Here is a 19,072-nt window from a genome sequence, read left to right on the forward strand (position 1 = left end):
ATTTTGGGCTGAGACGATGGGGTCTCCTAGGTATACAATCATGTCATCTGCAAATGGAGACAATTTGACTTCCTCCTGTCCTAATTGAATACCCTTTATTTCTTTTTCTTCCCTGATTGCTCTGGCTAGAACTTCCAGTACTATATTGAATAGGGCTGGTGAGAGAGGGCATCCTTATCAGTGCCAGATTTCAAAGGGAATGCTTCCAGTTTTTGCCCATTCAGTATGATATTGGCTGTCGGTTTGTCATAAATAGCTTTTATTATTTTGAGATACTTTCTGTCAATACCTAGTTTATTGAGGGTTTTTAGCATAAAGGGCTGTTGAATTTTGTCAAAGGCCTTCTCTGTATCAATTGAGATAATCCTGTAGTTTTTGTCTTTGATTCTGTTTATGTGGTGAATTACATTTATGGACTTGCGTATGTTGAACCAGCCTTGTATCCCTGAGATGAATCCTACTTGATCATGTTGGATAAGCTTTTTGATGTGCTGTTGCCATCTGCTTGCCAGTATTTTATTGAAGATTTTTGTATCTATGATCATCATGGATATTGGCCTGAAGTTTTCTTTTCTTGTTGAGTCTCTGCCGGGTTTTGGTACCAAGATGATGTTGGTCTCATAAAATGATTTGGGAAGGATTCCCTCTTTTTGGATTATTTGCAATAGTTTCAGAAGGAATGGTACCAGCTCCTCTTATGTATGTCTGGTAGAATTCCGCTGTGAACCCGTCTGGACCTGGGCTTTTCCTGGGTGGTAGGCTCTTAATTGCTGACTCTACTTTAGACTTTGTTATTGGTCTATTCAGGGTTTTGACTTCTTCCTGGTTTAGGCTTGGGTGGAGGCTTGTGTCCAGGAATTTATCCATTTCTTCCAGGTTTTCTAGTTTATGTGCATAGAGTTGTTTGTAATAATCTCTGATGATGGCTTGAAATTCTGTGGAATCTGTGGTGATATATGCTTTATCGTTTTTTATTTCATCTATTTGGTTATTCTCTCTTTCCTTTTTTATTAATCTGGCTAGTGGTCTGTCTATTTTGTTGATCTTTTCAAAAAACTAGCTCCTGGATTTATTGATTTTTTTGAAGGGATTTTTATGTCTCTATCTCCTTCAGTTCTTCTCTGATCTTAGTTATTTCTTGTCTTCTGCTAGGTTTTGAGTTTTTTTGATCTTGCTTCTCTAGCTCTTTCCATTTTTATGATAGGGTGTCAATTTTAGATCTTTCCTTGCTTCTCTTGTGGGCACTTATTGCTTTATATTTTCCTCTAGAGACTGCTTTAAATGTGTCCCAGAGATTTTGGTATGTTGTGTCTTCGTTCTCATTGGTTTCGAAGAACATCTTTATTTCTGCCTTCAATCATTGTTTATCCAGTCAACATTCAAGAGCCAGTTGTTCAGTTTCCATGATGCTGTGTGATTCTGAGTTAGTTTCTGAATTCTGAGTTCTAACTTGATTGTATTGTGGTCTGAGAGACTGTTGATTATGATATCTGTTCTTTTGCATTTGCTGAAGAGTGATTTACTTCCAATTATGTGGTCAATTTTAGAGTAGGTGTGATGTGGTGCTGAGAAGTATGTATATTCTATGGGTTTGGGGTGGAGAGTTCTGTAAATGTCTATTAGGTTTGCTTGTTCCAGGTATGAGTTCAAGTCCTGGATATCCTTGTTAATTTTCTGTCTGATCGATCTGTCTAATATTGACAATGGGGTGTTAAAGTCTCCCACTATTATTGTGTGGGAGTCTAAGTCTCTTTGTAAGTCATTAAGAACTTGCCTTATGTATCTGGGTGCTCCTGTACTGGGTGCGTATATATTTAGGATCGTTAGCTCTTCTTGTTGCATTGATCCTTTTACCATTATGTAATGTCCTTCTTTGTCTCTTTTGATCTTTGTTGCTTTAAAGTCTATTTTATCAGAGGTGAGAATTGCAACTCCTGCTTTTCTTTGCTCTCTGTTTGCTTGGTAAATCTTCCTCCATCCCTTTATTTTGAGCCTTTGTATATCCTTGCATGTGAGATGGGTTTCCTGGATACAGCACACCAATGGGTTTTGACTTTTTATCCAATTTGCCAGTCTGTGTCTTTTGATTGGGGCATTTAGTTCATTTACATTTAGGGTTAATATTGTTATGTGTAAATTTGATCCTGCCGTTTTGATGCTAGCTGGCTGTTTTGCCCGTCAGTTGATGCAGATTGTTCATTGTGTTGGTGCTGTTTACCATTTGGTATGTTTTTGGAGTGGCTGGTACTGATTGTTCCTTTCTATGTGTAGTACCTCTTTCAGGAGCTCTTTTAAGGTAGGCCTGATGGTGATGAAATCTCTGAGTGCTTGCTTGTTCGCAAACGATTTTTTTTTTCCTTCACTTATGAAGCTTAGTTTGGCTGGATGTGAAATTCTGGGTTGAAAGTTCTTTTCTTTAAGGATGTTGAATATTGGCCCTCACTCTCTTCTGGCCTGTAGGGTTTCTGCTGAGAGATCTGCTGTGCATCTGATGGGCTTCCCTTTGTGGGTGACCCAACCTTTGTCTCTTGCTGTCCTTAGCATTTTCTCCTTCATTTCAACCCTGGTGAATCTGGCAATTATGTGCCCTGAGGTTGCTGTTCTTGTGGAATATCTCTGTGGTGTTCTCTGCATTTACTGAACTTGAATATTGGCCTGCCTTGCTAGTTTGGGGAAATTTTCCTGGATAATATCCTGAAGAGTATTTTCCAGCTTGGATTCATTCTCTTCGTCACATTCAGGTACACCTATGAAACGTAGATTAGGTCTTTTCACATAGTCTCATATTTCCTGGAGACTTTGTTCATTCCTTTTTACCCTTTTTTTCTCTTATCCTGCCTTCTTATTTTATTTCATTGAGTTGATCTTCAACCTCTGATATCCTTTCTTCTGCTTGGTCAATTTGGCTGTTGAAACTTGTGTGTGCTTCACGAAGTTCTTGTGTTGTGTTTTTCAGCTCCATCAATTCATTTATATTCCTCTCTAAGTTGTCCATTCTTATTAGCATTTCGTCAAATCTTTTTTCAAGGTTCTTGGTTTCTTTGCATTGGGTTAGAACATGTTCTTTTAGCTCACAGAAGTTTATTATTACCCACCTTCTGAATTCTGATTCTGTCATTTCATCACACTCATTCTCCGTCCAGTGTTGTTCCCTTGCTGGTGAGGAGTTGTGATCCTTTGTAGGAGGAGAGGTGTTCTGGTTTCGGGTGTTTTCTTCCTTTTTGCACTGGTTTCTTCCCATCTTTGTGGATTTATCCACCTGTGGTCTTTGTAGTTGCTGACTTTCAGATTGGGTCTCTGAGTGGACGTCTAGTTTGCTGATGATGAAGTTGTTTCTGTTTCTTAGTTTTCCTTCTAACAGTCTGGCCCCTCTGCTGTAGGACTGATGAGGTTCACTCCAGGCCATGCTTCCCTGGGTTCACTTGCAGCAGCTGCAGAACAGTAAGGGTTGGTACCAGTTTCTTCTTCTGCTATCTTTGTCCCAGAAGGATGCCTGCCAAATGTCAGTCTGATCTCTCCTTTATGAAGTTACTCTTTGGTTATACGGGAGTCAGAGAGCTGCTTGAGGAGACGGTCTGTCCTTTATAGGAGCTCAAATGCTGATCTGTGAGCTCCATTGTTCATTCAGAGCTACTGTGCACGTACAATTTAAGTCTGCTGCAACTCTTACACCCCTGTTTTTTCCCCAGCTGCTCTGTCCTGGGGAGTTAGGGCTTTATTTAGGAGCTTCCATTATGCTCCTGCCTTTTTTTCAGAGCTGCCCTGCCCAGCAAGGAGGCAGGCTAGTCATTGTCTGCCTGCTGAGGGTTTGCTGAGCTGCTGTGGGCTCCGCCCAGCTGCTGTGCGAACTTCCCTGCAGTCCTGTTTATATGGGTGTAGTTAGAAATGCCTCGGCAGTGGTGGCCCACCTCTGTAATGGTGGACTCTCTCTGTAATGGTGGGTTGCCTCAGCAATGGCGGACTACCTCTGTAGTGGTGGAGTACCTCCGTAATGTCGGATGCCCCTCCCCCACAGAGCTGGACCGTCCCGGGTTCAGCTGTGCTTGCTGTGAAGCTCTCAACCCAGAGTGTTTCTAATTGCTGTTTTGTGTGTGTGTGTGTGTGTGTGTGTGTGTGTGTGTGTGTGAGACCAGCCGAGCCTGATCACCTGCCTCGCTGCCTCAGAGCCTTTTTTTTTCTTTTAGTTGAAAGGTCAGTTCTCTCACCTGCTGAAAAGTTGCTGGGATCTGTGTCCTTTCCCATGCGGTGACCCACTAAGCTGGCTGAAACAGCAGCACTGAGATTCGTGGAGCTTTTTTTTTTTTTTTTTTGCCCGGGTATCTCCTGGCCTGGCTCCCTGTTTCAGTCCCCTTTTTTAATCAGATGAATGGGCGACTATGGCTTCCCAGATCTCCACTCACCAGACCCAGACCAGTGTGTTTTGTACTGAGACCTGCCACACCGAAGCACCGGCAAAACAGCCATGCCAGCCAAAACAGCCATGCAGGCCAAAACAGCTGTGCTGGTGACCTGTGGGGCTCCTCTCTGCCTGGGATTCTCCTGGACTGTGGGCAATAAAATTCCATCTGGAAATGCGGTGACCACTCACCCTCTGCACTTTCACTGGGAGCTGCAATCCTGAGCTGCTCCTAAGTGGCCATCTTGGATCTTCCCAGTCTTTAATCTTCTATGACTAGGCTTTTAAAAGCAGTTTCAATAAAATAAAAAATTGACATATGGGACCTAATTAAACTAAGGAATTTCTGCACAGCAAGATAAACTGTCACCAGAATAAACAGATATAATACAGAATGGTAGAACTTGTGTACAAACTATGCACCAAACAAAGGTCAAATATCCAGAATATTTAAGAAACTTGGACAATTCAACAAGCAAGAAATGTGTAACTCCATTAAAAAGTGGGCAAAAGACATGAACAGACAGTCCTCAAAAGAACACATAGAGGTGTTCAACAAAAATGAAAAAAATACTTCACATAACTAATCATCAGAGAAATGCAAATCAAAACCACAATGAGATATTTTCTTATACCAGTCAGAATGGCTATTATTAAAAAGTCTGACAACCACAAATGCTGGCAAAGCTGTGGAGAAAAAGGAATGTTGATACCCTGTTGGTGGGAATTTTATTAGTTCAGCCACTGTAGAAAGCAGTTTGGAGATTTCAGAAACAACTTCAAACTGAACTACCATTTGACCCAGAAATCCCATTACTGGGTATATATCCAAAGAAAAATAAATTGTTCTACCAAAAAGATAGATGCACTTGTATGTTCATTGCAACACTATTCACAATATCAAAGACATGGAATCAACCCAGGTGCCCATTGATGGATTGAAGGATGAAAATTGGTACATATACAGTAAAGAGTATTATGTAGTCATAAAAATATTGAAATCATCTTTTTTGCAGCTATATGGATGCAGCTGGAGGCCATTATCCTAAGCAAATTTACGCCGGAACAGAAAACCAAATACCACCTATTCTCAAGTATACATGAGAGTTAAACACTGAATGTACTTGGATATAAAGATGGCAAAAATAGACACTAGAGACTACTGTTGGGCAAGAATTAATAAAGTGACTGTTGTGTACTATGCTTACCTCAGCATCACTCAATAAACCCGTGTGGCAAACCTATACATGTAGCTCTTGAATCTAAAATAAAAGTTGAAATTATTTTAAAAAAACACACACACAAACATCTCTAAAATAAAAGTTGAATCTAAAATAAAAGTTGAAATTATTTTTAAGAAAACACATACATGCATGTATAAAAGGGCAAGACAGTATAGAGAATATAAAGCTTAGTATACATGACATAAAATGCTTGCATTACAAATCACTTCTGTTGGTTAAGAGAAAAGGTAGAGAAAATTAGATGATTAGGTGATTATTTTAAGAACAGATAAAGAAAATTAATAACAGTCTTCAAAACAATGTGCTTAGTGTTTTGCCACTTAAGTTTTAATTAGGAAATATGTTTGAGTATTTAGTACAGAAAGGATATTACATAAGTGAACAAAAATAATAAATATTTATCATTCAGTTTTGTCAAATTATTTTTAATTATGAATTTCTGAAGGACTATGTCTCAGATGATGTGTGTCTCTAGCATCTAGGTGCTGGTACATAATATCTGTGAAGTGTTTATTACATTAGTAAATCTTCTACATGTCAATCATTATAAGAATTTATGATTGCTTATGAAATCTTTTGACCATTTATTTTTCTTGCTTGATCCAGGCGATTTTGTAATGGCTGTAAGATAATAAAAATGTTATAATCTTAACATTTGGTAGGTAATAAATAGTATCCTGAAAAAATTATCAAGAAATAATAGGACACAGGTAGAAACATATCTCATACTCATGAATGGGTAGACTCAATATTTTGAAAACAACCATACTGCCAAAAGCAATCTACAAATTCAATGCAATTCCCATTAAAATACAATCATCATTCTTCACAGAACTAGAAAAAACATCCTATAATTAATATGGAATCAAAAAAGAGCCTGAATAGCCAAAGCGAGACTAAGCAGAAAGAACAAATCTGGAGGCATCACATTACCCAACTTCAAACTATACTACAAAGCTATTGTTACCAAAATAGCATAGTACTGGTATAAAAATGGGCATTTAGGCAAATGGAACAAAATAGAGAACCCAAAAATAAAGCCAAACAGTTACAGCCAACTGATCTTTGACAAAGCAAGCAAAAACATAAAGTGGGGAAAGGACACGCAATTTGACAAATGGTGCTGGGATAACTGTCAAGCCTCATATAGAAGAATGAAAGTGGATCCTCATCTCTCACCTTATATAAAAATCAACTCGGCCAGAAAGGAGTCGGAAGAGGTCACACGAGGCCCTCAACACCGCCATGCCCAAGAATAAAGGTAAAGGAGGTAAAAACAGGCGGAGGGGTAAGAATGAGAATGAATCTGAAAAAAGAGTTGGTATTTAAAGAGGTTGGACAAGAGTATGCTCAGGTAATCAAAATGTAGGGAAATAGGCGTTTGGAAGCATTGTGTTTTGATGGTGTAAAGAGGTTATGCCATATCAGAGGGAAATTGAGAAAAAAGGTTTGGATAAATACTTCAGACATTATATTGGTTGGTCTACGAGACTATCAGGATAATAGAGCTGATGTAATTTTAAGGTACAATGCAGATAAAGCTAGAAGTTTGAAGGCATATGGCGAGCTTCCAGAACATGCTAAAATCAATGAAACAGACAGATTTGGTCCTGGAGATGATGATGAAATCCAGTTTGATGATATTGGAGATGATGATGAAGACATTGATGATATCTAAATTGAACTGAGTGATTTTACATTTGAAGTTTTCGGAGGATTGTTCTACAGTTGGGATTTTGCCTATCACCAGTTAAGAAGAGAAATTCATTTAGCTTATAGTTTGTTAAAGCAAATTGATCTATTTTCATTGTTTTAAAGTATTTATTTCTGTAAAAGCTGATGACACTGAATTATCTTAAATGTTAATACTTTATTGTTTTGATGTAATTGAAGTTAGAGATAAAAGATCATAACATTTCCTGTAAAAACAAATAAATGAATGCCTTTTCTACTGTGATAACTTTACGTCAAGTAATTGGATATTTTGAATACATTTCTGCTTTGTAATCATGGTAAGTTATACTAAGTCCTACTTCCCGTTAATCTATTTACTCTACAGTCTTTCTGTATGTTTCAGCTACTTAGATGTTCTTCTAAAGTTTCTGATACAATTTAAAGAAGACAAATCTACATTGGAATCAGAAAAAAATGGACATATTTTTTATATTTATCTAGCCATATGTATTTTTATACTAACATTGATGCCTTATAAATTCTTTTTGTCATGTGTGCCTCCTGTTATTAAGCGAAAAAAGAAGCATTTCCAATGTGCAGTTTTTAAAGTGTACCAATTTTCAGTAGCAATTTAGAATGTGTAACAGTTGCAGAAATTGAACCCTAGGTGACAACCAATTATCTTAACATTGGAAATACTGCTATGCCATTTTGTTTTCAAAAGTAATTCATTGCAACCGACAGTCTTTGTCTTCATGAACAAGTAAATGGCAATGTATAAATGAAAAACTAATTTTACAGTATGTTCTATAAACAGCTTTTCTCACATTGTCCCTAAACTGTCAGAGGAGGAGGCAACCATACTGTATGGGAAGATAGTTTCAGGCTGGTTGTTGTGGCTCACACCTGTAATCCTAGCACTGTGGGAGGCCAAGGTGGGCAGATAACCTAAGTTCAGGCATTCAATACCAGCCTGTCCAACATGGTGAAACCCTATCTTTACTAAAAATACAAAAATTAGTGGGTCATGGTAGTGCATGCCAGTATCCCAGCTACTCAGGAGGCTAAGGCAGCAGAATTGCTTGAACCTGGAAGACGGAGGTTGCAGTGAACCAAGATTTCGCCACTGAACTCCAACCTGAGTGACAGAGCCGGACTTCCTCTCAAAATCTGCATGGAATAGCTACAACAATTCATGTAATAAAAAAGTAATGTTCAGTGTATTTTGGCATTAAAAAAAATCAACTCAAGATGGATCAAAGACTTAACTCTAAGACCTGAAACCACAAAAATTCTATATCATTGGAAAAACTCTTTGATACATTAGCTTAGGCAAAAAGTTTATGACCAAGAACCCAAAGCAAGTGCAACAAAAACAAAGATAAATAGATGGGACTTAAACTAAAAAGCTTCTGCACAGCAAAAGAAGTAATCAGTGGAGTAAACAGGCAACCCATGCAGTGGGAGAAAATCTTGGCAAACTATGCATTCAACAAAGGATTATATCCAGTATCTACAAGAAACTCAAATAAATCAGCAAGAAACAAAACCCCTAAAAACCAAATAATCCCATAAAAAAGTGAGCTAAGGACATGAATAGACAGTTCTCAAAAGAAGATGTACAAATGGCCAACAAACGTGAAAAAATGCTCAGCATCACTAATTATCAGGGAAATACAAATTAAAAACACAATATGATGCCACCTTACTCCTGCAATAATGGCTACAATAAAAAAATAATTTAAAAAATAGGGATTGGCATGGATGTGGTGAAAAGGAAACACTTTTACACTGTTAGTGGGAATGTAAACTAGTACAATCACTATGGAAAACAGTATGGAAATTCCTTTAAAAACCTTTGATAAAACAATAAAGCTGTTAGAATAGATAAATATGGTGAAAAGGTGCAGACTAAGTATATACACATGAAACTCAGTAGAACCTGTGCAGTTAGAACCATATTCATATTTTGAGATTATTTTACTTCTGTAAAAAAATTCAGCTATCACATAATGTTCATTTAAATTCTGATTGTAGTTATTTTGTAATTTACATTTTTTGTTTTATGTGTGTAAAGAGCCATAAGTGTGAAAAGTTTGTATTTCATTTTGTTATTTTGTTTCAAAAAGTAAGTCAAAAATAAAGAATATCAAAAAATTAAAGGTCTATACATTATTTAAAAGTTGAGAAAATTTTATTTATGTTGTGTTTTGATCATTAATGGCCCAATTAAAATACAGCTTTCTGCATTAGCTTTTCTTTATTTTTCTTAGTGTAATTAATCTCTTTCTTCTTTGGACTCTTAATAGAAATTAGCACATTTTACTTTTTTTTGTTTGTTTGGTTGTTTTCTCTCTCTTATTAGATAATATGATTTGAGGGAAAAACGATGCGTGTTTTATAATCTGGGACAATACAGTTTTAAAAATTTAATTTAAAGTTCCAGGATATATGTGCAGGATGTGTAGGTTTGTTAACATAGGTAAACATGTGTCATGGTTGTTTGCTGCCCCTAATAAACTCATCACAAAGGTATTGAATACTGCATGCATTAGCTATTTATTGTGATACTCTTCTTCCGTCTCATCCTCCATGGACAGGCCCCAGTATGTGGTGTAACCCTTTGTTATTGTTCAGCTCCCACATATAAGTGAGAACATGTGTTTGTTTTTCTGTTTCTGCATTAGTTTGCTGAGGATAATGGCTTTGAGCTCCATCTTTGACCCTGCGAAGTCCATAATCTCATTCCTTTTTATGACTGCATAGTATTCCATGGTGTATATGTATCATATTTTCTTTATCCAGTATATCATTGATGGGCAATGGGATTGATTCTGTATCTTTGCTATTATGAATAGAGCTGCAATTAACATATGCATGTATGTATCTTCATAATAGAATGATTTATATTCCTTTGGGTACATACCTAGTAATGGATTCCTGGGTCAAATAGTCTTTCTGTTTGTAGGTTTTTGAGGAATTTTCACACTGTCTTCCACAGTGGTTGAACTAATTTATATTCCCACCAACAGTATAAAAGTGTTTGTATTTCTCCACAGCCTCACCAACATCTGTTGTTTTTTGACTTTTTAATGATTGCCATTCTGACTGGAGTGAAATGGTATCACATTGTGGTTTTGATTTGCATTTCTCTAATGATCAGTGATGTTGAGATTTTTTTTCACGTTTGTTGGCTGCATGTATGTCTTCTTGTGAGAAGTTTCAGTTTATAACCTCTGCCCACTTTTTAATAGATTCTTTTTTTTTCTTGTAAATTTGTTTAAATTCTTCATAGATTATGGATATTAGATGTTTGTCGGATGGATAGATTGCAAAAATTTTCTCCCATTCTGTTGGTTGTCTGTCCACTCCAATGATAGTTTGTTTTTTGTTTTGTTTTGTTTTTCTGTGCAGAAGCTCTTTAGCTTAATTAAATCCCATTTGTCAATTTTAGCTTTTGTTTCCATTGCTTTTGATGTTTTCATAATGAAATCTTTGCCCGTGCGTATGTCCTGATTGGTATTGCCTAGATTTTCTTCCAGGGTTTTTATAGTTTGGGTTTCACATTTAAGTCTTTAATTCATCTTGAATTAATTTTTGTATAAGGTGTAAGGAAGGGATCCAGTTTCAATATTCTTAATATGGCTAGTCAGTTCTCCCTTATTAAATAAGCAATCCTTTCCTCATTACTTCTTTTTGTCAGGTTTGTCGAAATTCAGATGTTTGTAGATGTGTGGTCTTATTTCTGAGATCTATATTCTGTTCCATTGACCTATGTTTTTGTTTTGGTACTGGTATCATGCTGGTTTGGTTACTGTAGCCTTGCAGTATAGCTTGAAGTCAGGAGTGTGGTTCCTGCAGCTTTATTCTTTTAGCTCAGGATTTTCTTGGCTATATGGATTCTTTTTTGGCTCCATATGAATTTTAAAGTAGTTTTTTTCTAATTCTGTGAAGAATATCAATGGTAGTTTAATGGAAATAGCATTGAGTCAATGAATTAGTTTAGGCAGTATGGCCATTTTCACAATAGTGATTCTTCCTGTCCATGAGCATGGAATGTTTTTTTCATTTGTTTTTGTCCCCTCTGATTTCCTTGAGCAGTGGTTTGTAGTTCTCCTTGAAGAGCTCCTTGATTTTCCTTGTTAGCTGTATTCCTAGGTATTTTATTCTCTTTGTAGTAATTGTGAATGGGAGTTCACTCATGATTTGGCTCTCTGCTTGTCTATTGTTGGTAAAAAGGAATGCTTGTGATTTTTGCACATTGATTTTGTATCCTGAGACTTTGCTGAAGTTGCTTATCAGGTTAAGAAGCTTTTAGGTTGAAGTAATAGAAATTTTTTAAATATAAGATTACGTTATCTGCAGAGACAGTTTGACTTCCTCTCTTCCTATCTGAATACTTTTTATTTCTTTCTCTTACCTGACTTCCCTGGCTGGAAATCCCAATACTATGTTTAATAGGAATGATGAGAAAGGACACTCTTGTCTTGTGCTGGTTTTCAAGGGAAAATGCTTCCAGCTTTTGCCCATTCAGTGTGATACTGGCTGTGGGTTTATTCTAAATGGCTCTTATTATTCCGAGTTACGTTCCATCAATACCTAGCTTAATGAGAGTTTTTAACATGAAAAGATGTTGAATTTCATCAAAGGCCTTTTAATGCGTTTATTAAGATAATCATGTGGTTTTTGTCTTTAGTTCTGTTTACATGATTAATTACATTTATTTATTTGCATATGTTGTACCAGCCTTGTATCCCAGGGATGAAGCCGACTAGATTGTGGTAGATAAGCTTTTTGATGTGCTGTTGGATTTGGTTTGCCAGTATTTTATTGAGGATTTTTGCATTGATGTTCATCAGGATATTGACCTGAAGTTTTCTTTCTTGGTTGTATCTCTGCCAGGTTTTGGTATTGGGATGATACTGGACTCATCAAATGATTGAGAAGAGGAGTCCTTCCTTTAAATTTGTTTGGAATAATTTCAGAATAAATGATACCAGCTCCTCTTTGTACCTCTGGTAGAATTCAGCTGTAAATCTGTCTCGTCCTGGACTTTTTTTTAGTTGGTAGGCTATTTATTACTGCCTCAGTTTCAGAACTCATTATTTCTTTATTCAGCAGTTTAACTTCTTCCTGGTTCAGTTTGGGAGGGTATATGTGTCTGAGAGTTTATCAATTTCTTCTGGATTTTCTAATTTATTTGCTCAGAGTTGTTTATAGTATTCCCTGATAATTGTGTGCATTCCTGTGTGGTCAGTGGTGATATCCCCTTTATTATGTTTTATTGTATCTATTTGATTCTTCCTTTTTTATTAGTTTAGGTAGTGGTGGTCTATTTTATTTATTCTTTAAAAAAAAAACTCCTGGATTTGTTAAACTTTTTGAATGTGTTTTCATGTCTTTATTATCGCCTTCAGTTGTGCTCTGATCTTGGTTATTTCTTGTCTTCTGCTAGCTTTGGAGTTTGTTTGTTCTTGGTTCTCTAGTTGTGATATTATGGTGTTGACTTGAGATCTTATTAGTTTTTTAATATGATCATTTAGTTCTATAAATTTTCCTCTTAACACTGCTTTTTCTGTGTCCCAGAGATTCTGGTATATTGTTTTTTTGTTCTCATTGATTTCAAAGTACTTCTTGATTTCTGCCTTAATTTAATTACCCAGGAATAATTCAGGAGTATGTTGTTGCATTTCTACTTAGCGTATGGTTTTGACTGTGTATCTTTTTTTTTTGAGATGGAGTTTCGCTCTTGTTACCCAGGCTGGAGTGCAATGGCACGATCTCTGCTCAGCGCAACCTCCACCTCCTGGGTTCAGGCAATTCTCCTGCCTCAGCCTCCTGAGTAGCTGGGATTACAGGCACGCACCACCATGCCCAGCTAATTTTTTGTATTTTTAGTAGAGACAGGGTTTCACCATGTTGACCAGGATGGTCTCGATCTCTTGACCTCGTGATCCACCCACCTCAGCCTCCCAATGACTGTGTATCTTAACCTTGAGTTTTAATTTGATTGCTCTGTGGTCTGAGAGACTTTTATGATTTCAGGTTTTTTTTTGCATTGGCTGAGGAGTGTTTTACTTCAAATTATATGATTAATTTTAGAGTAAGTCCCATGAGGTGCTGAGAATAATGTATATTCTGTTGTTTCGGGATGGAGAGTTCTGTAGCTATCCAGTTCACTTAAACCAGAGCTGAGTTCGAGTCCTGAAAATCCTTGTCAACTTTCTATCTCAGTGATGTGATATTGACAGTGTGATATTAAAATCTCCTATTATTATTGTATGGGAGTCTAAATCTTTTTGTAGATTTCTAAGAACTTGTTTATGAATTTTGTTTTTCTTGTATTGGGGCATAGATTTTTAGGATACTTAGCTCATCTTGTTGACTTGAACCTTTGCCATTATGTAATGTCCTTCTTTGTCTTTTTTGATCTTTGTTGGTTTAAAGTCTGTCTTGTCAGAAACTAGGATTTCAGCCCCTGCTTTTTTCTGCTTTTTATTTGTTTGGTAGATTTTTCCTTCATGATTTTATTTTTAGCCTATGTGTGTTTATGCACATGAAATGGGTCCCTTGAATACAGCACACCAATAGGTCTTGACTCTACCCAGCTTGCCATTCTGTGCCTTTTAATTGGGGCATTTAGCTCATTTACATTTAAGGTTAATATTGTTATGTGTGAATTTGATTCTGTCATCATGATGCTAACTAGTTATTTTGTAGACTTGTTGATGTAGTTGCTTTATAGTGTTACTGATCTTTGTACTTCAATGTGATTTTGTTGTGGCTGGTAACTTTTTAATTTTTTTCCTTTTCATATTTAGTGCTTCCTTTAGGAGCTCTTGCAAGGCGGGCCTGGTGGTGACAAATTCCCTCAGCATTTGCTTGTCTGAAAAGAATTTTATTTCTCTTTCACTTATGAAGCTTTGTTTGGCCATATATGAACTTCTGGGTTGCATATTCTTTTCTTTAAGAATGTTAGGCCGGGCGTGGTGGCTCACGCCTGTAATCCCAGCACTTTGGGAGGCCGAGGCAGGTGGATCACGAGGTCAAGAGATCGAGACCATCCTGGTCAACATGGTGAAACCCCGTCTCTACTAAAAATACAAAAAATTAGCTGGGCACGGTGGTGCGTGCCTGTAATCCCAGCTACTCAGGAGGCTGAGGCAGGAGAATTGCCTGAACCCAGGAGGCGGAGGTTGTGGTGAGCCGAGATCGCGCCATTGCACTCCAGCCTGGGTAACAAGAGCGAAACTCCGTCTCAAAAAAAAAAAAAAAAAAAAAAAAGAATGTTAATTATTGGCCTACAATCTCTTCTGGCTTGTAGGGTTACTGCTGAGAGGTCTGATGTTAGTCTGACAGGCTTCCCTTTGTAGGTTACCTGGCCTTTCTCTCTGGCTGCCTTTAATGTTTTTTCTTTCATTTCAACCAACATTTTTTCTTTCATTTCAACCAACATTTTTTCTTTTATTTCAACCTTACAGAATCTGATATTATGTGCCTTGGGATTGATCTTCTTATGGAATATCTTCCTGGAGTTCTCTGAATTTCCTGAATTTGAATGTTGACCTATCTTGCTAGGTTGGGGATGCTCTCCTCGATGATATCTTGAAGTATGTTTTCCAGCTGGGCTCTGTTCTCCTTGTCTCTTTCAGGTACTTTGGTCAGTCAGAGGTTTAGTCTTTTTGCATAACCCTATAGGTTCTGGAGGTTTTGTTCATTGCATTTTTTTTTCCCCTAATCTTTTCTACCTGTCTTGTTTCAGCAAGATAGTCCTCAAGCTCTGAAATTCTTTCCTCCACTTGGTCTATTTGGCTATTGATAATTGTGGGTGCACTGTGAAGCTCTCATGTTGTGTTTTTCAGCTCCATCAAGTCATTTATGTTTCTCTCTAAACTGGTTATTCTAGTTAATAGCTCCTGTAATGTTTTATCATGGTTCTTGGCTTCTTTGCATTGGGTTAGAACATGCTCCTTTAGCTCAGTGAAGTTCATTTTACCCATCTTCTGAAGCCTACTTCTGTCATTTTTTCATCTCAGCCTCTGCCCAGTTCTGTGCCTTTGCCAAAGAGATGTTGCAATAATTTGGAGGAGAAGCAGCACTCTGGCTTTTTGAGTTTTCAGTGTTTTTTCATTGATTCTTTCTCATCTTCTTGAATCTAGCTTTGATCTTTGAGGCTGCTGACATTTGGATGGAGTTTTTGTGGGGATGTTTTTGTAAATGTGTTGCTGCTTTCTATTTGTTATTCTTTTAACAGTCAGGCACCTCTTCAGGTTTGTTAGGGGTCCACTCCAGACCCTATTTGCCTGGGCCCCTCCCACACCTGGAGGTGTCACCAGTGGAGGCTGCAGAACAGCAAAGATGGCTGCCTGCTCCTTCCTGTGGAAACTTCATCCCAGAGGCGCACCAACCTTATAACAGCAGGAATGGTCCTAAATAAGGTGTCTGGCCACCGTTTTTGGGGACTCTCACCCAATCAGGAGGCATGGGATCAGGAATCCACTTAACGAAGCACTCTGGCTGCCCTGTGGCAGAAGAGGTGCACTGCGGTGAGGAATCTGACTCATTTGCACTTCCCAGGTTCCTCAGAGCCATCAAGGGAAAGATTAATTCCACTGATCCATGGAGACCATGGCTGCCCCTTCCCCAAGGGGCTCGGTCCCAGGGAGATCAGAGTTCTGTCTGTAAACCCCTAGCTGGAGTTTCTGAAATTCCTGCAGGGAGGCCCCACCCAGTGAGGAGGGATGGGTCAGGGTCCAGCCTAAAGAGGCAGTCTGGCCATGATCTGCCACAGCTGCTGCACTGCCCTGTGGAGTATTTCTCCTGGGTCCAAACCGCCCAGTCTTCCTTGCATCAGCAGGGAAAAAGTGGCAGACTGGAGCTGCAATTATGGCTGCCACTCATCCCCACAGGATTCAGTCATGTTAGGCAGCAGGCAGCTGTAGTAATGGCAGCTGCCCCTCCCCTCAGGAACTTGGTAATCTTAAACAGTCTCCAGCTGAGTGGCTGCTGAGAATCTGTACAGCTCTGTGCTAAGGACCCAAGGCCGTGGTTTCCTGGGCTCAAAAAGGGGATCTCCTGATTTGCAGGTTGCACAGATCCTTGGAAAAAGCATGGCTTTCTGGGTGGAGTAGCACAATCACTTGCCACTTTGCTTGGCTGTAGGTGGGAGCTCCCCTTGTTCCTTTTAGCTCCCAGGTGGGCCGTTACTCCACTCTGCTTTTCCTCACTCTCCGTGGGTTGTGCCAACTGCCTATTCAGTCCCAATGAGAGAACTTGGATACTTCAGTTGCTGGTGTAGGACTCACTTGCAGTTTTTTTTCTTCTCTTGTCATTTTCATTCTTCTCAGTGGGAGCCTCTGGCTGCAGCTATTTCCAGTCAATCATCTTGGTCCCTCCCCACAACAATACTTTTTTATAGAGAGTTATTCAGTGAAGTTTGAATAAATGGATGAACAGATGGAAGGCTAAGAATGTCTAAGAATATTTAATGATAGTTAATATAGATATAGGAATAAGATTATTTTTCCAAGGCTCACATGTTATAGAAAAAATCCTTCATCTCTCAGGTAGTGGTGGTAGAAATAAGTTACAAATGAAAGTGTAATTATTAAATATAATAAATCAAGTTGTATAAAGCTACTGACTAATCATTTATTAGAGTTAGCAAATACACAGCACAAGTGTTATTATATCTTTTTCTTTACCTATGGCAATTATTCTAAGAAATCCTATTACTCCTTTGGGGGGATTCAGTTAAAATCTGAGAATCTTTATGTAGTTGTTGTAACCACTACCCATCAGTTGGACATTGAATATAAGGTGAAACCTGTTTGATGTAAAGGCTCTAGTTTATATTTAATAAAAACCAGGAAAAAAGTAATTACTAGTTCAAGGAATAGTTCTAGTTTTGTCTCATTACTGAAACCTGGCAGTTCTTACACTTTTCTTCTTAACCATCAAAGTGACTAGGTAATATTTAGGTTTACTTTTTTTCTACTTCAACCCCTATATTTCTGTCTTCTTTAATGGGATTAGTGTTTTTTCCACTGTCCCTGTAATTCAGAAAGGATTATCTTAATCCTCTTTAAAGTGAGTTTCCTCTTTCTACCTAAGATTGAATTGAAAATTGATTCTTCATTGCCTTGAAACATGACCATCAAGTTATTTCCTGTGCAACATTATTAAATATCCCTTGGCAACAGCAATTCTAGATTTTAGGTTTTAATCAAAATTTTCTGATCATACAGGTTACACATTAATTATATTGTCAATTAACTTTGTAATCACTTATGTAATAGCAGGGCTTTTAAATTTTTGGATGTACTGTGTAGTGTGCTTTGAATAATAGATGAAGTTTTGTTCAAAGAATCCTCAGGCTGTTCAAAACTTCAGTGAATGAGACTAAGAATATAAATTGGACACACTGGATGTGCACTTTTTAATTCTTATATAAAGAAGTACAAGACAATATCATACTAGAAATTGGTCATTCACTTTTTAAAAAAATTGTCTATCCGACAAGAGATAACTGTGAACTTATCCTCCTTCTCTTTTGAAGAGTGACAAAAGAGTATGATTAGGCCAAGCTAGAAGGAGTGATAATGTTGTGAATAGAAGACTCTGGTAAATTACCATATTTCATATATGGAAGTCATAGTTGCACTGGCTATGGAACAGATCCTAGAGCTAGTCAGAAAGCCCATCATGAAGATGAGAACAGAACAATAGAATTAAGGAAAGAGTACAGTGGATCTCTGACTTTATAAGTTTTCTTTATACTCCTTAGATGCCAAACATCTGAATAAAAACTAAATAATTTTTCATCTCATTTATGACTTCTCTGTGAACTCTGACATTTATGTGTTTGAAGAAAATATGATCTTTATGTATTTGAAGCAAATATGAAATTTATGAAATATGATATATGAAATTTATGTATTTGAATGAAATATCTTAAAAATAGAAAAAAAATGTAGCTTAGTGGAAATATGTTAATTTTGTAACCTCACAGGAAAGGATTTTAATCCCATTTTTGCTGCTTATTAGCTATAAATCTTAGGCAAGTAAATAAAAAAATTTAACCACAGTTTCATTTTTGTAAAACAGAAATATATATCTGTCTTGCTACTTTCAGAATTAGAAATAATGTAAATGCCCACATTGGCACTTATTAATAGTGCTTATTATCATTTTTTTTAATGCTATAGTATTATTTATCCTATACTTTAAATGAATAACTACATGCTTTACTTGAGAATATAGTAAATTTTATTGTTTATATAGCTATCACTACATAATACATGTAAGAAAAATATAATGCTGACCATATGCAAAATTTAGACATTTTAATTATAATTTTCTTTCTTTCAGAATTACTTACTGTCATCTACCTTTCCAGAGTAAATGGCTTTATGTTGGAACAGAAAGAGGAAATACACATATTGTAAATATTGAATCTTTCATTCTTTCTGGATATGTTATCATGTGGAACAAGGCAATTGAACTGTAAGTTTGAACTTGGATATCACTTTACTGGCTTAAATACTTTATAAAGTTTTGTAACATATAGGTCAAATTACAGTTATTTGATACATCTATTACTAATTTATAATGAATTTGGTGAAAAGTTTAGTAAAATAAAGCCATAAAGGCTTTTTAAAATACATATTACAATATTTTAGGCTTTCCAAATACCATAAATAATTAAAGTTTATATCTAAAAATTTGATGACAATATAGTAAGGCTTATTCTACAAGT

At 37.0% G+C, this 19,072-nt stretch overlaps 1 protein-coding gene and 1 pseudogene across 9 annotated transcripts in view; both read left to right on the top strand.

The window, feature by feature from the left end:
• STXBP5L (syntaxin binding protein 5L) overlaps positions 1-19,072 on the top strand; it is a 440,807-nt gene that overhangs the window by 164,984 nt on the left and 256,751 nt on the right. For all 9 annotated transcript variants that reach the window (XM_064374676.1, XM_064374677.1, XM_064374680.1 and 6 more), the window contains one exon: positions 18,685-18,819. In XM_064374676.1, coding sequence (XP_064230746.1) covers positions 18,685-18,819 — 135 coding nt within the window. The remainder of the gene's footprint in view (positions 1-18,684; positions 18,820-19,072) is intronic.
• Positions 5,992-9,621, top strand: LOC105710775 (eukaryotic translation initiation factor 1A, Y-chromosomal-like; annotated as a pseudogene).

The sequence above is a fragment of the Aotus nancymaae genome, unplaced genomic scaffold (assembly GCF_030222135.1).
Source record: "Aotus nancymaae isolate 86718 unplaced genomic scaffold, 86718_ANA_hifiasm-v0.15.2.pri h1tg000011l, whole genome shotgun sequence".
Classification (NCBI taxonomy): domain Eukaryota; kingdom Metazoa; phylum Chordata; class Mammalia; order Primates; family Aotidae; genus Aotus; species Aotus nancymaae.